General features: G+C 42.6%; 1 protein-coding gene across 1 annotated transcript in view; it reads left to right on the top strand.

The window, feature by feature from the left end:
- Positions 1-13,966, top strand: part of KDM2B (lysine demethylase 2B) — a 105,199-nt gene that overhangs the window by 31,176 nt on the left and 60,057 nt on the right. Inside the window, exons 7-8 of the mRNA XM_062504372.1 lie at positions 3,532-3,625; positions 4,498-4,651. Coding sequence (XP_062360356.1) covers positions 3,532-3,625; positions 4,498-4,651 — 248 coding nt within the window. The remainder of the gene's footprint in view (positions 1-3,531; positions 3,626-4,497; positions 4,652-13,966) is intronic.

Raw genomic sequence — 13,966 nt, 5'->3', positions numbered from 1 at the left:
CAGAAGCCTCTGCTGGGGTTTGGGAGTGGTTTATGGGCTGAGCTCAGTGGCAGGGGAGCCCTCGCAATGCCAGAGGGAATAGAGCCGTATGGTGCGCGGTGCCTATTGCGGGAGAGAAGGAGCTGAGCTCAGGGTAATGCTGTGCTGCTGCTGCCTGTGCGTCCGCTCGCGTCTCCGCGGGCCCATGTGCATGAACGCTGCCGCTGCCTGCCCTGCCCGGCGCTGCCTTCGCATCCCGGCGCGGCTCTCGCTGTCTTTGTTTCTCTGTTTGCTTGCGGGTTTGTAGCGATGCGTGGCGAGTGCATTGTGGGTTTTCCTGGGAGCGTGGGCTCTGCGCTGGGTTATGGAGCGGTGTCTGTGTTGTTCCTGTGTTCCCAGTTCGCTGTGTTTGCTTAGTGGTTTAGCTTCATTTGTATCATCTCCCTCCCTTTTTTGGATCTCTGTGTTTGTTCTTCCTCGTGAGTTTGCAGGTTACTCCATATTTCTTCGCATCATTTCTCTAACAAATTTCCCCAGATGTTTAGGTGTTTGTTGTTTTTGTTATTTTTTTTTTGGGGGGGGGTGGGAGGGGGAACTTCCCCTTTTCTCCGCATCACAAATCCTTCCTCAAAAATAACAATACATTAACTGAACAAATTTCAGGCTTGTGGAGAACACAAACCAAACTCTTCAATCGGGAAGGGAAGCTCCCCCCCAACAGATTACAAGCAGCTGCGTGTTTTAAAACCCGGACTGAGTCTGTGCAGGGAGATAAAGTGGAGTGTGTAGGGGCTGGATGTGGTAGCAGTTGTGAAAATATTCAACTTGGGGCATCTTTTGCGTTGCTTGTGTTTTCAGGGTGGAACTCTGGTGAGGTTGTCTCCCCATGCCTGACGTGGGATTGCGTTCCTGTAAGCACTGTACCTGCCCTGGCCCAGAGCGCTGTGACCACAGCACACAGTGGGATGTAGTTCCTAGATTTCTTTCAATATGGATGCTGTGTTATGGCTTTTTTTTTCCCCTTCCTATTTTTCCTTTTTTTTTTTTTTCCCCCACTGTTGTTATGGAAAACCCTAAAAAGTTGAGTGGTTCCCCAAATTAGCAGCTGTTGGTGATGAGAAGCCACTGGCTGAGGCTGGAGCTGAGCGGTGCCTGAGATTAGCTGTGGCATGGAGTGCGCTGGGACCATGTGACTGCGGTGTACATTGGAAGAGGAAGCTGTAGAGGTCAATGCAAAGGCATTGTGCCAGACTCTGGCAACCAGGGAGAGAGCTGGATGGCGGAAGATCCTCCCGCAGGCTCCTGGGCCGGCCGGGAGCTCTTGGGTTTGGACAAAAGCAAGCCTGGGAGATTAACAGCATGAATTAAGGCATGGTTTGTTTGTGGATGGAAGGAAAACAGTTTATTTTCCAAATGCTTTGCGGGTTTTTATTAATTGCCATATGTGATTCTTTCACTAAAACCACCTTTATTGGAGTGCAAATTTGTTTAGAAGAGTTTCAAGAAAACAGAGGGGGGAAAAGCGGAAAAACAAGGAAAAGAAAGAGTTGCATGTTCACAGTTATACCTTTGGTGTTTTCTCAGAAAACTACATTTTAAGTGCTTTGATTTTACAGGATTCAGTCCTGTTATTTCCTCTCTGAACATAAACAGTTTGAGTGCTTCAGGTTTAGATTATTGACTACTGAGGAATAGCTGAAACCAGCTAATGCCCAGGCCATGTTTGCTCTTCCAGACTATGTTAATTCAGTGGGTGATTGTTGGTAGGTAGCCCTGTCTAGAAAATTTTTGTTGTTAGTGTGATTTATTTTATATCTAGCCTTTCGGAAACTGAAAATAATTGACTCCATAAGGATTTGAATTTTTTACTTTAAAACAACATGAATCTCTAAGTACTCAGCACTGCTTACAAGCTGAGAATTTCCATGCAGATTTTTTTTCCTAATGAGCAATAATTATTCAATCTGTGACTTTTTGCAGTTTGGCTGGAAGAAAGGCAACTTCCTTTCTGGGCTTCTTTTATTGTTTTTAAATTCTATCTGACTTGTAATCAACAACATCTTGGTAGAGAAAACATAAAAGGAGAAATTAAAAAAAAAAAGTGTTTGGGAGGGAAGGACTCATATTTTGAAATGGAGCATATTGAGAGTGTAGACAGCTTCTTGGCTAGCTGTGATTTTTGAAGCATCTGAAATACCCCAGGGGCAGCAAAAGCTTCTTCCTACTTCTGAAGGATTAAAAAAAAAAATTAAAAATTCCAGAGTGGGCAAGAGGAGAGACGTGTAATTGCACAAGGAGAGGTTTTAATTGTGAGATGAAGGCGCAGGACCTTTTTTGAAGCCCACAAATTGACTGTCTTCATGACAGCATTGCGTATCATTCTGTCAACTCCGGCTCGGGATGTGGTTGCTAGGCAGCGGCTCTTATGGACCCAGAGAGGCTCTGATTTGCCAGCCTTCTGCAGACACATGGTAAGGTCCTTCCCAGCCTATCATCTACAGGGACTTCTGCACGCCGGCTGCATACTGCTGAGCTTCTCCTACCTGAATGTGAGCAGAAAAAGACACACTTAAATCAAACCTTTTTTTTTTTTTCTCTCTTGCCTTTCCTTTTTTTTTTTTTTTTTATTTTTTTTATTTTTTTTGAACAAATCCCCTTTCCGGTAGTGTTTCCATCACTCCCCTTATAAACCAAACCATACCAAGCCAAACAAACCAAAAAAAAAAAAAAAAAAAAAAAAAAAAAAAAAAAAAAAGCCATGAAACGGAGACCGGAACAAGGAAAAGAGGTTAGTGGGTTAAGTGGTGTGTGTTTCCTGCGTTTGCAAAGGTGCCTACAGTGAGGAGGGCGGCTGTGATTCGGCCATTAGTTACAGATGGTGGCTGCAGGCTGGAGGTTCCTGCAGCCAGACCACAGCTCTTGTGTCTTTTCCAGCAATGCAGACTTCAAACTGCTCAAATCCTCTATCAAGACGGCGTAAAAAATAGTGGATGTGATACTTAGAGTGGCTGCCAGCTGGGTCCTTTATGTATTTTGATGCAGAATGCCTAGAAATGTGAACAAAAAGGAGTTAGTTTGCCAAATGAGGTTTCTGTCCCCTAATCCTTGCAAAAATGGCATGAGTGGCAAGTAGGTAAAGAACATTCAGGATGATTTATAAGCAAATTAGATTTTTGAAAACTTTGAAGCAATTTGTGTACAACTTTAGGTGAAGGTTGTGTCTCTGAAGCGATGAACGAGAGCATTAAATGGATCACTCCAGGGACTGGCAGTGGCATAAGAAATATTTCTGAACAGACTAACTTTTAATGTTTTTCTATTCCCTAACCCTGAAAGCTTTAATTCCTCTTGTATGAACAGCAAACTCAGACATGGAGGTAACACATTTTTCAGCAGAAACCTGGTTACCTTCATGAGACAAATTCCTGTACTGTAAATGCAGAAACTTAATTGGTGGAAGCAGCATTGCACAGGCAGATTAACCTCTGCAAATTAAGATGTGAAAAATACTGTTTCAGACTGATTCATTTTTGTCCTTCACTCTGCTTGCAGGTACTGTTTGATGAGTGTGAAAGGATGCTTCACTGATTTTCATATTGATTTTGGTGGCACTTCAGTGTGGTATCACGTTTTCCGTGGGGGGAAGGTAGGTGAACCTTTTTTGATATTTGGTTTTATTTCTCTGTGCCTCTTACAGAGGGGAGGGGTTGTTTTCTTTTTTTTTTTTTTTTCCCTTTCTTTCTCTTACTTTTTTCCTTGAGGGGCTCAGCCAGTGATCAGACTGTTTCAGCAGCTTTGTTGATATACACAGAGTTTACTGAACTAGAAGGGCACCACTCACCATTTTGAAACAAGTGATTTATTTGGAATACCAAATGTGTTATTTGCTGGTGGTGGTGCTTTTAGGCTCGCTGTTGCTGTGTGGTCCAGAAGTGTGTTGCAGTGAGATGTGGCTGTGTGTACCCTTGTTGGGTCAGAGTGCCCTCACACGTCTCCTGTAGCTAAAGCTTCTGTTCCTTTTAGAGATTCCATGTTCCTTTGGTGTGTACAGGCACAATAAGCCAGAACTGAAACATTAAAGGATACAGAAGCCTTAAAATACACAGCATGTACAGCTATATTGCCATCTTTCCTGGTTTAGGCTGTTTTTCCCAGTTGTAGTGTGGACAGTGTATGGTGGGAACTGAAGTTGTTGTTACAGATCTTGTTCCTCTCTGTAGCTCAGCACAGCTCTACTGTACCAACACACTGTTCTGACTGCAGGTAAGCCACAGGCAGCTTCTGAATAAGATATTTCTGGAAGAGGGATGACAAGTGACAGTTACCCAGCCACTTCCAGCACGTGGGCTAATTGCTGCTGCTGTCTGTGTGTGCGTGCCTTGGTGTACAACACCTGGAAAACAAGTGTTTCATGCAGACAGCAGCTCATTTGCCTAACACATGGTAGCCTTGGTGGAGTCTCTCAACTGGTTTTTTTGTTGACTCTTGGTAATAGTTAAATTTTCATTTTGCTTTTAGATCTTCTGGCTGATTCCACCTACTCTGCAGAATCTAGAACTGTATGAAGAATGGGTTCTCTCAGGAAAGCAAAGTGATATCTTTCTGGGAGACAGGGTGGAACGGTGCCAAAGAATTGAGCTGAAACAAGGCTACACATTCTTCATTCCTTCAGGTATCCCTGTTAGCTAACCTGGAATGACTGGGATTGTGTTTTACTAACAGCTCTCTGTAAACAATTCTTCCCCATACCGACATGTTTATTTGCTGTGGCAGAAGAAGGGCCAGGGACTAAATGTGCTTCATTTGCCAGAAATTAAGACTGATGGAAAAATGTACTGTGAGGAAGTGTGTGCAGGGATCACATGTGTGTACTGGGAGAAGGGAGAGAGGAGTTGGGCCTCTGGAGCTGTCAGTTCACCACTTCTCATCAGAGCTGTACTGACTGCTGCTGTTAGCTTTCTGGGAAAGACAGTTTTCTCTTTTTGTGATCTCTTCTGGCAGGTTTCACCTGCAGTTCAGTAACTTGATTCAGTCTTGATTCCCTGGTGGAACTCGGGAGAGATTCCAGTCCATGGGAGAGCAGGTGCTGTGTTCCCTCAGGTTGCTTCTTGGGGAAGCAGCTTCATTGTTACACCTCTTCAGAATTTCTGCTGATGGGGATGGTGCTGAATCTGGACATCTTCCAGCTACACTCAGTTTTACACTGCTGCCCACCTCAGTAGCTGTGTTTCATGATCCAGGTTCACCTTGCAAAGCCACCAAATTATTGTTGCTTTGAAGGCTGATGATTCAGCCCTTTCTGCTCCTGCCTAAATTGGATTAAGGATGGTGGAATGTGTGACAGCCCTCATTTAAGATGATATCAGACCTTGCTTTCTGTGACTATTATGGGACCCTAAGTTTGTTATAATAATTTAACACATTGCCTCTTTCTGTTGGATTTTACCAGGGAAATAAATAGGTGGACTTTCTGCATGACAGAAAGGCAGGCTGGTAGTTTTTCAACTCTGGAATTAATTACTCAGTGAAGATAGGATTTTTTTTTTTTAACCCTAGAGACAAGAGAAAATGCAGGTCATGCAGAGACAGGGACAATGTTTTTCTGGGAAGTGTTGTTAGGATCAGTTGAAGGCCACAAATGTGCACATTTTAAGTATTTGGTAAGTATCAGCCTAGGAGATGACAGGCAAAATGACTTTGAGGGTGGAGGAGTTAATCTGTTAAAGGAATTAGATCTTGCCTTGAAACAGGTCAGAATGGGCCACTACTGTTTGAACTGGGTGTTTGAGTGTGGCTGTGCTGTTTGCTCAGATCCCATTACTGCATCTTGTGTTTGTCTCCATCCTCCTGTGAAAAGCCTCCTACAAGTAAAACTTCCTGTATGTCAGTTTAGTCATGTTCAGCAGCTGGAACACTGCAGGTTGTGGGAGCTTGGACAGGACACAGCTGTAACATGGTGGCTGACACAAACTGGTTCCAAACGGGTTTTTGACTGTAGTTTCTGTTTTCTTAGGAAAGCCCCAACTACAGAAATGCCAATACCTCAGACATTTTAGGCTTCATGCCAGATTTGAAAGGCATTTATGAATAATTTCTCTGTAAGCACCTCATAGATTCAAGGGTTTTTGCGCTGCTGTATTTTGTTTGGAAAACTTATTTGCAAATCTCTTATTTGTGTGAAAGGCCATTATTTCTGCCTTTGTTTTAAGAGTATGGAAACGCCTAATTAAAGGCTGTTCCAGGTCAGTGAATTGAGCACAGCTGTGTAAAACAGGTCAATTCCTGTGACCTCTTTGCTCTGGTTTGTGCACGTATCATGTTAGTTAATGTTTGAAAGTGGTTTTTATGTGCTTTAGAAGTGTTCTTAGTGTTTAGATTCTGTTTATGGGTGTCTGTAAAACCAGCGTGTCCTGTATTTTCAATTGAGCCTGATAAACCCTTGACCAGCCTCAAATCATCCATGAGGAAATACCTTCTAATTACAGGTTTGGTCACAGAAAGTGTAGAGGAATTAGTGCTCAGCTGGGCTGTGAATGGGGAACATTTCAGCAAGGGACCTTTCCCATAAAATACCCTGCTCTGCTCCTGCTTTCAAGTAACTTTTGGGAGTAGTTCTAGAAATGCTGTTATACCATAGCACTGTGAGGGTGAAGTAGGTAGAGAAGACTGTAAGAAGACAAGTGGGGGAGTGAAATCACAGACTGCTGGGAAATGGAAGGTTTTTTTGGGAATCTTGGATCAGCAGTAGATCTAGTAAATCCCCGAAAGTACAAACCACTTGGACAAGAATGGGGATCATTCTTAGGGAAGGCATAATTATAGTGCTCACCAGAGCCTCAGGGTATTTTCCTCTCCATCACTGCCATCACCCTTTCAGGATTAAGTTTAAACAAGTAGATTTCTACTGATGTTTGTAACCCTGCAGAGCACTGAGAGTGTGATCCCAGCTGTGGTATCAAGGAGGAATTGAGCCAAATATTGTCAGCACAGTGAGTTGTTATGGGCCAAGGTGCATTTTTCAGCATTTTAGGAGTTCCTCCTAAATATGGGGAGGAGGAGAGAGAGCTGGGATTCTGAGGGATGCTCTTGTAGGAGCCCAGCTGTACCCTGGTGGCCCCAGAGAGCTGCTCCACACGAGCGATGCACCGTTAAAAGTTCTCATCTCCCACTTTACTGATCCCACTGGTGAGTCAAGATAACTCTGCTAAAGTCTGTGGTAAAGTGATAAAATCAGCTAGGAACCTGGCCTTTTCCAGTAGTGTAAGTTATGTCAGTGTAATTGTTGATTGAGAAATACACACATTGTGCCATTCTGAGGTTTGTGGCCAGATTAAATTCACGATGTTAGACCAGCTGAAAGTTCAAGAGGGGAGGAGCCCATAACTGCTGCCAGTGTCAGGGAATTATTTAAATTCTTTTTTTTTCTGTAGAACTCAAACTGTTGTTTTCCCGGGATGGGAGCAAACTTTTCCTTACACAGGAAAAGTGCTGCAGCCCTAGGATATTTACATTGTGTATGTTACCATGGACAGAGTTTAATATGTAAAGTTTTCATAAGGTAAACGTTCATCACAGATGAAATCTGGTCAAGGTAACACTTCTCACTCTGGGATAGTAGACAGGGGATGCTGTCTATCTGACTCACATGCCAAATAAAAGAGAAATTCTTTATAAAGTGTGCTTCAGGTAGAAACTGTGATGATCCAGAAGAGAAAAAGCATCATTTCAGTGCTCAGTTATTGTCTCAGTAGGGAAACAACACAATTTTATCAGTCACAGTCAAGTCTAGAGCTTGTCCAGTACTATTTGTGCTATAGTTTTCTTCTGCATAATGTGATGACTTTTTTGGGGGAAGTGTGAAGTGTTTGGAGTCTGTTATGGAGTAGTAATTATGGTATCTCTCATCACTGTGCTGGGGCACACAGAATCAGTGTTTGGGCAGCATCCCTCAGTTTTCTACAGCTCAGGATTTCTCTGGACACCTGTTTTTGGCTTCTACAGGCCACTTGCTCTGCTCCATCGTGACTGTTCCTCTACAGCCTTTTTGAAATACTGCTCACTAAGTTAATGCCAGTTAGCCAGGTTTTTTATCTTCATGCTTCTCCCTTTGTATGTGTTTTCTCCTTTTACATCACTGCATAACTTCACTGGAAGCTTTCCTTTTCCTTCTCTTGCCCTTCACCCTCCACACCAGTCCTTATTCTCTGTAAACTCTTTCACTTCTCTACTTGCACTTGTTTTCTCAAGTGGTGCATTCACTGGTTTCTCTCTCTCTCGGTCTCTGGACACCACATTAGTTCCTCTCATGTCCTCCTAAACATCACTGTTGTTGCCTAAACCCAAGCTCAAACTAAGCATACACAAAAATTAATCTTTTTTTTCAATCCACTTGCTCTTTTAGTTTGGCTTAATATGTAATTTTGATTGTGAGTGATGGACTTCTGACATGGATGTTCTTTCTCCTCCTGCTTTTTATCCTCTACAAGCAAGATTTTTGCCATAATTTGAAGTACGTTAAACTTGTCTGCTTTTCTCTCAGTTTCTTGGCAGGCCTTTCTTTAAAAAAATTACCTTTTCTTTCATGCATGTGTATATATATCTGGTGCAGACACTTGTACTTCAAATTCAGGGGAGTTTGCACATGTAAAATTGGTGCATACAAAAGCAGCCAGCTTGTAGTATCTTGTGGAAAATGTGTCTTGCAGTGTTTTTGCCTGTTAATGTTGTGAAATCAGAGAGCAATCAGTGTCTTGAAAAGGTGAACTCCAGCCAGTTCTGGATTGTCACTGATATTGCCAAAATATGGATAAACGTGGATTTTCTTCTTTTTTGGTGAAGAACAGTTTTGCTGACCTCCGAGGTGGTTGCCCCTCTTGCTGTGAATACAAGCTGATTCCAGGGTTTGCAGTGTGATTGGTCTCAGAACATTTGCAAACATCCTGGTTTTGATTCCTTTGGGAGGAGATGGCTGATGCTGCTCTGTCATCCTCTCTTTCTTACAGCCTTTTTCTGAGCCTCTGTCGGTGGTCAGAGGTATTGGGTTCATGAGCAGCTGTGGGCTTGGCTTGGGTCTTCTGATCTTACTGTAGGATTTTCAAATCTGTCGTTCTAATGTGTGTCCATGGAAGGGGTGACATGCTGGGCTGCCATTAGTTATTGCAGAAGACTTCTGTAGTGCTTACTTATTCAACATTCAAAATTCAATCAAAATCCAGACAGGGTAACATGATGTCAACTGGATGATGTTCCTTTCTGTTTCTTCTTCAAACTTCTCGTGTTGCTGCATGCAATTTTATAGCAGTTGTGTTTCACCTGGGAGCTGGCAGTGTTCCACTGAGGAGTAAGCTGTTTGTTTTACTTTATTTTTCTTATGTTCTCTGCACTGCACTTCAGGGCCTTTGGCATGGAAACAGGATGTTAAGAGTCTTTCTTAATTATTGTGGTAACCTGAGGGTGCTCCAGAGTTCTTGTCTCCAGTCAAATGCAGAAATAATGACCTTTCTCAGATGGATGTTTTTGGGAAGGAGAGTGGACAGAAAGGGATGTTCTGTGTGGACTGCAGGCAGCTATTTGCAGGGATTCAAAGTGTTTGAGATGCTGTCTCGGTGGTTATCAGTGCGATTTTGCCTATTAGGAGTGTGTGGTCCTAGGTCACCTCTGCTGTGCCAGTGAGAGTTTGATGGATTATTGTGTGGTGGGGCCAGAAGGTGGCACATAGCCCTTACAGCAGGGAGAATGACAGGCTATTAAAATCTGGCTGGTGCATTTTTTGCAGGGTGTTGTGCTAGGGCTGCAGAGCTGCCTGGCTATTTTTGGTTGCTGTTTAGCTTTTCCCATTCTGTGAGCTTCCACTGACATTAGTGGAATCTCTATGCCTGGAACCTCAGAAGATTGGTGGAGAGGATCAGAGGAGAGGCTTTTTGCCTTGAGTGTCTGCTTTCAGATGGAAGGTGACAGCATGATGTTGGATTTTTCGTTCTGTACCTAATACCAAGGTCTGCCTCATTCTTAAAAAACATTTAAGATTGAGAGTTGCTGTATTACTTGTACTACTGGGGCAGAATTAGCAAGTATTTAACTTTAAAATGTAAACATGATGTTTCCTTGATAGATTTGGTTGTGGGCACTGTTATGATGCAGTCATTTTTCTTCTGAGATTTGCTTGCAGTGCCCACTCTCAGGTTATCTCTTTAGTCACTTCTTATTTTTGAGACACACACTTCATCTTTTTCACCCCAAGTTGCTGTAGAATTGCAGGAAAATGTGTGGCGACTTCAATATCACAAGGCAAAATATCAGTTCAGTTACTAATGGAAACAGATGCACCATGGTTTTGGCTTGGAGCTTGTAGGCTGTTTGCCCCATAGCTTTATAAGTTAATATTCTTTTTCCTTATTCTCAGATGGATGATTGCATCCTTGAGTAGGAATTTGCAGCCCACTGAAATCTTCTAACAAGTTTGCAATGTTTAATAATACTTGTTTTATAAAATTCAAAAGATAATGAGATCATATCTTTCTTTTAACTGTTTAGAAAAAACGTTTGTTACTGTTAATTTTACCTTCTTGATTTACTAGAGATGATAACATCTAAATATTCAAGTGTATCTTATGATGGTGGAATAATTCATAACTGTAAATCAGCTGAGAGCATTTCTGAGTCTCCTGAATAGAATTCCTGCTCAGTGTTGGCTTGGCTTCATACACTAGGATTGTTTTGGGAAGGAAAAAGCACTTATTGATCGCCAGGAGCTGAAATAAAAACCATCAACTTCAGAAAAAACATAAGTGGATGGTCTTCTTATTGAGGCTTGATATGAGGCTTGACTGAGGCTGTGAGCAGTGACTGTGCAGTGTCTGTATTCCCAAATCCATTCATCCCACGTGGCTGAGCCTGTCCTGGGCAGGACTGGGCAGTGGCTGTGCCCCGGAGGCTGGGCTGGTTCCACCTTCAGGTCATCACTGCTGCTGGCACAGCCTGTTTGGGAAGTGGTCACCCATGGGGATGAATTTTCCTAGGTCATGACTGCTCCTCAAAGCCACACAGTCAATGTCCTCCTCTCATCTGTAGGATTTAATTGTAGCTTTGCAGATTATTTAACAGGTGCTTTTGTTTGTTACTTTCAGACAAAAATTAACGATTTCTTGTTCCACTGACCTTTGACTTTTTCAGTCCTTATTCCTGTCGTTCTGTTATTATTTCAGTGCTCTTTTTAGCATTAAGGATAAAATTAAATTGTTGGCATTTTTCTGCTTTTGAGAGGTGAGATGTTATCTCCTTTCTCGCAGGAAGCCATGAAACATGAGGGTTGTGCAGGAGTAGCAGGGCTTGTGTGAGCAGCACAGAACAGTCACTGGGGAGAGCACTGAGGAACTCACTCCAGAGGTGTCACTATTGGAGGCTGTGTAGCAAGTTTGTGCTGTGAGAGCTGGAAGTCAGACACACAGGAACAGACATGACAGACATACAGCACAGGCTGTTCAGCACAGGTGACATGATCTAAAATGTCAACAGACCTTCAATTCATCAGCAAAACCTAACAGTGCAGGTGAAGGTGAGGCAGGAGTGTGGTGGATGACATGAAAACAAATCTCTTGGCTGTCCTCTTGTCTTAACCATACATGCAGCACCTCCTCTCCTGTTCTGGAGCTTTGTCTTCCCCTTTAAAAACGGTGGTAATTGGGGAGCTGACAAGATGGGTGTTTTTGTTTGCAAATGGTCACAATGAACATTCATCCTCCTCAGTTTATTTCTGAGTCGTGCTGTAGCTAAGCTGTGGGAATGGATTGAATGTGCCATCCAAGCTTCTCTTTTCTCAGAGCTCATTTCCACAATATATTACCCTGATGGAAACTGTTTCCTGTTTTCTGCTCATCTCTCTTTCCTCGTACTTCTACTTTTCTGGTGCTGACCTCCAGTTTTTCTCCATACACAGTCTGTTTAATATTATAACAAGAGATTTCATGTTTTTTTTGTTTTTTTTTTTTTTCCTCTGTAACACCTGTGCCAATCTTGCTGGGATTTTGTACCTTGTCAGTTTTTCCATCTTTTTTGTCTAACCTTGCCTGTTCTGTCCTGTGTCCCTGGAATCCACCTCTTGGTGCTCGTGTCTCTGCAGTTTCAATTATGCACATACATTCCTCAGGCAAGTGGAAGCTATTTTGGGATGCAGTGTGACTGAAATGCTGCACAGCTGAGTGGCCAAAATCTATTTTATGTGCAGGTGACTCCTCTGACAGGGCTGTGTCCTGCAGAGGAGCTGAGCTGATGCTGTCTCTGAGAGCACATGCAGGGAATCTGGGATTCCCCAGGACTGAGCTGTGTGCCCAGCTCAGCACCTGAACAGCGAGGGGATGGTACCCACAGGCATCATCTGTACCTATCTCAGAGCTATGCCTGGAAATCATCCCTGCCTTGGCAGGGATAGGGATTTGACTTCCCAGGACTTTATAGCTGATGACTTGGTTTCTTGGTCTCTGATTTATTTTTGTTTTCCCAATCCTGATGGATTTTAGTGCTGTGTTACTGAGGGGTTTTGCTACTGACACCTGTGTCATAAACGGCAATTTTTTAAGTCTTGTTATTAGAAATACTTGCATCTTGATGGACCTAGTGTTCAGTTAATTCAGCAGCTGGGAGCTGAAGGTATTAATTGCTTTTAAGATGTTTAGTCCTGGATTATAAATGCAAGTAGGGAATTAAGAGACCTTCTCCACAGAATCAGAGGTTGTTTCAGATACTTTACAGAAGATTTTCAGTTTGCACTGTACCAGCTCAGCAAGAATAGATGTTTGAACTATGTTTGTATTCATTATTCTTTCTGTTGAGGGTTTATCATGTCTGGAACACCATTTGTGTTGCATTGGCTCAAGCCAGTGATAGATCCTTCTACATTTCTCCCAAAAATATTGGGACAGCTACCAAGAAAGTCTGGCAGTTATTAACACAAAAACCTTTGGCATCTCGTAGAGTTGAGAAGTCAGGGAAGACCCAAAGATCAGGAAACAATGAAATCACTCCAGTGTGAAATGGTCACTGAAGAAATACAATTTGTAGGAGAAGGCTACTTTGTGGTTTCAGTAGAATCACCCACTCAAAGAATAACTGCATTGATTGGATTTAATTTTATTGATTAAGAAATGAAGGGTTATCTCCTTTCAACCTTTCAAATAGGACAAGAATCAGCTCAGTTACTCCTTTTAATTAAGTTGTAAATATTTGATAACAAATTGTACTCTGAATGATGTTGAACTAAAATAACAGCTCCACTAAGGTTGGACACTGACACCTGTGCTGAGAGAACTTCTGTGGGAAGTGGTGCTGGGGACTCCTCAGAGTTCTGCTGGTAACTGCCTGGTTCTGAGCTCTTCTGCCCCACTCAGTTGCGGGGCCATGAAAGTCATTTCACTTATTCAAGTTTCAGTTTGTTCATCTCTAAACCTGACAATTAAGGTGGATTGTCACGCAAACCAACCCTGTGTTTCAGCACCCACCCAGTAAGTTTGCTTTGGGGACCCAGATTTGCCTCAGTGCATGGTTTCCATTCTTTCCCCCAGCCACAGAAATCTTTGTTTACCTAGTGGAAGCAGTGGCCCCAACTTCCTTGACCTTGGATCTGTTTTCCTTCCCAAAGACTAGGATGAGGATCATTTATTTTTCTAGTAGTTTGCTCTTAGTACAGACTGATGTATTTAGTGTGAGGTGCTGAACTACTTCAGCTGTGAAGGATTTTATAGTGTTGATGTGTGTAGTTGCCACCCTACCCTTACATGAAAAAAAATAAATTCCTCTCTAGTTGATTGTTCTTGATTTGGAAGTAATAAACAGGCTGGATCACTGTAACTGAAATTATACTGACCAGAGAACCATTCTGTGACTCTAAAATTCAGAAAAACGTATTCAAAGTGATGGGCTTGTGTTTCCAGGGAGAAAATTCTAGTGCTGATTTATTTTCCTTCCTATCACTCTCCTACCAACATGCCCTTAA

The sequence above is a fragment of the Cinclus cinclus genome, chromosome 17 (assembly GCF_963662255.1).
Source record: "Cinclus cinclus chromosome 17, bCinCin1.1, whole genome shotgun sequence".
Classification (NCBI taxonomy): Eukaryota; Metazoa; Chordata; class Aves; order Passeriformes; family Cinclidae; genus Cinclus; species Cinclus cinclus.
Note: the sequence above shows the minus strand (reverse complement) of the source record. Positions and strands in the feature narration are given on the sequence as shown.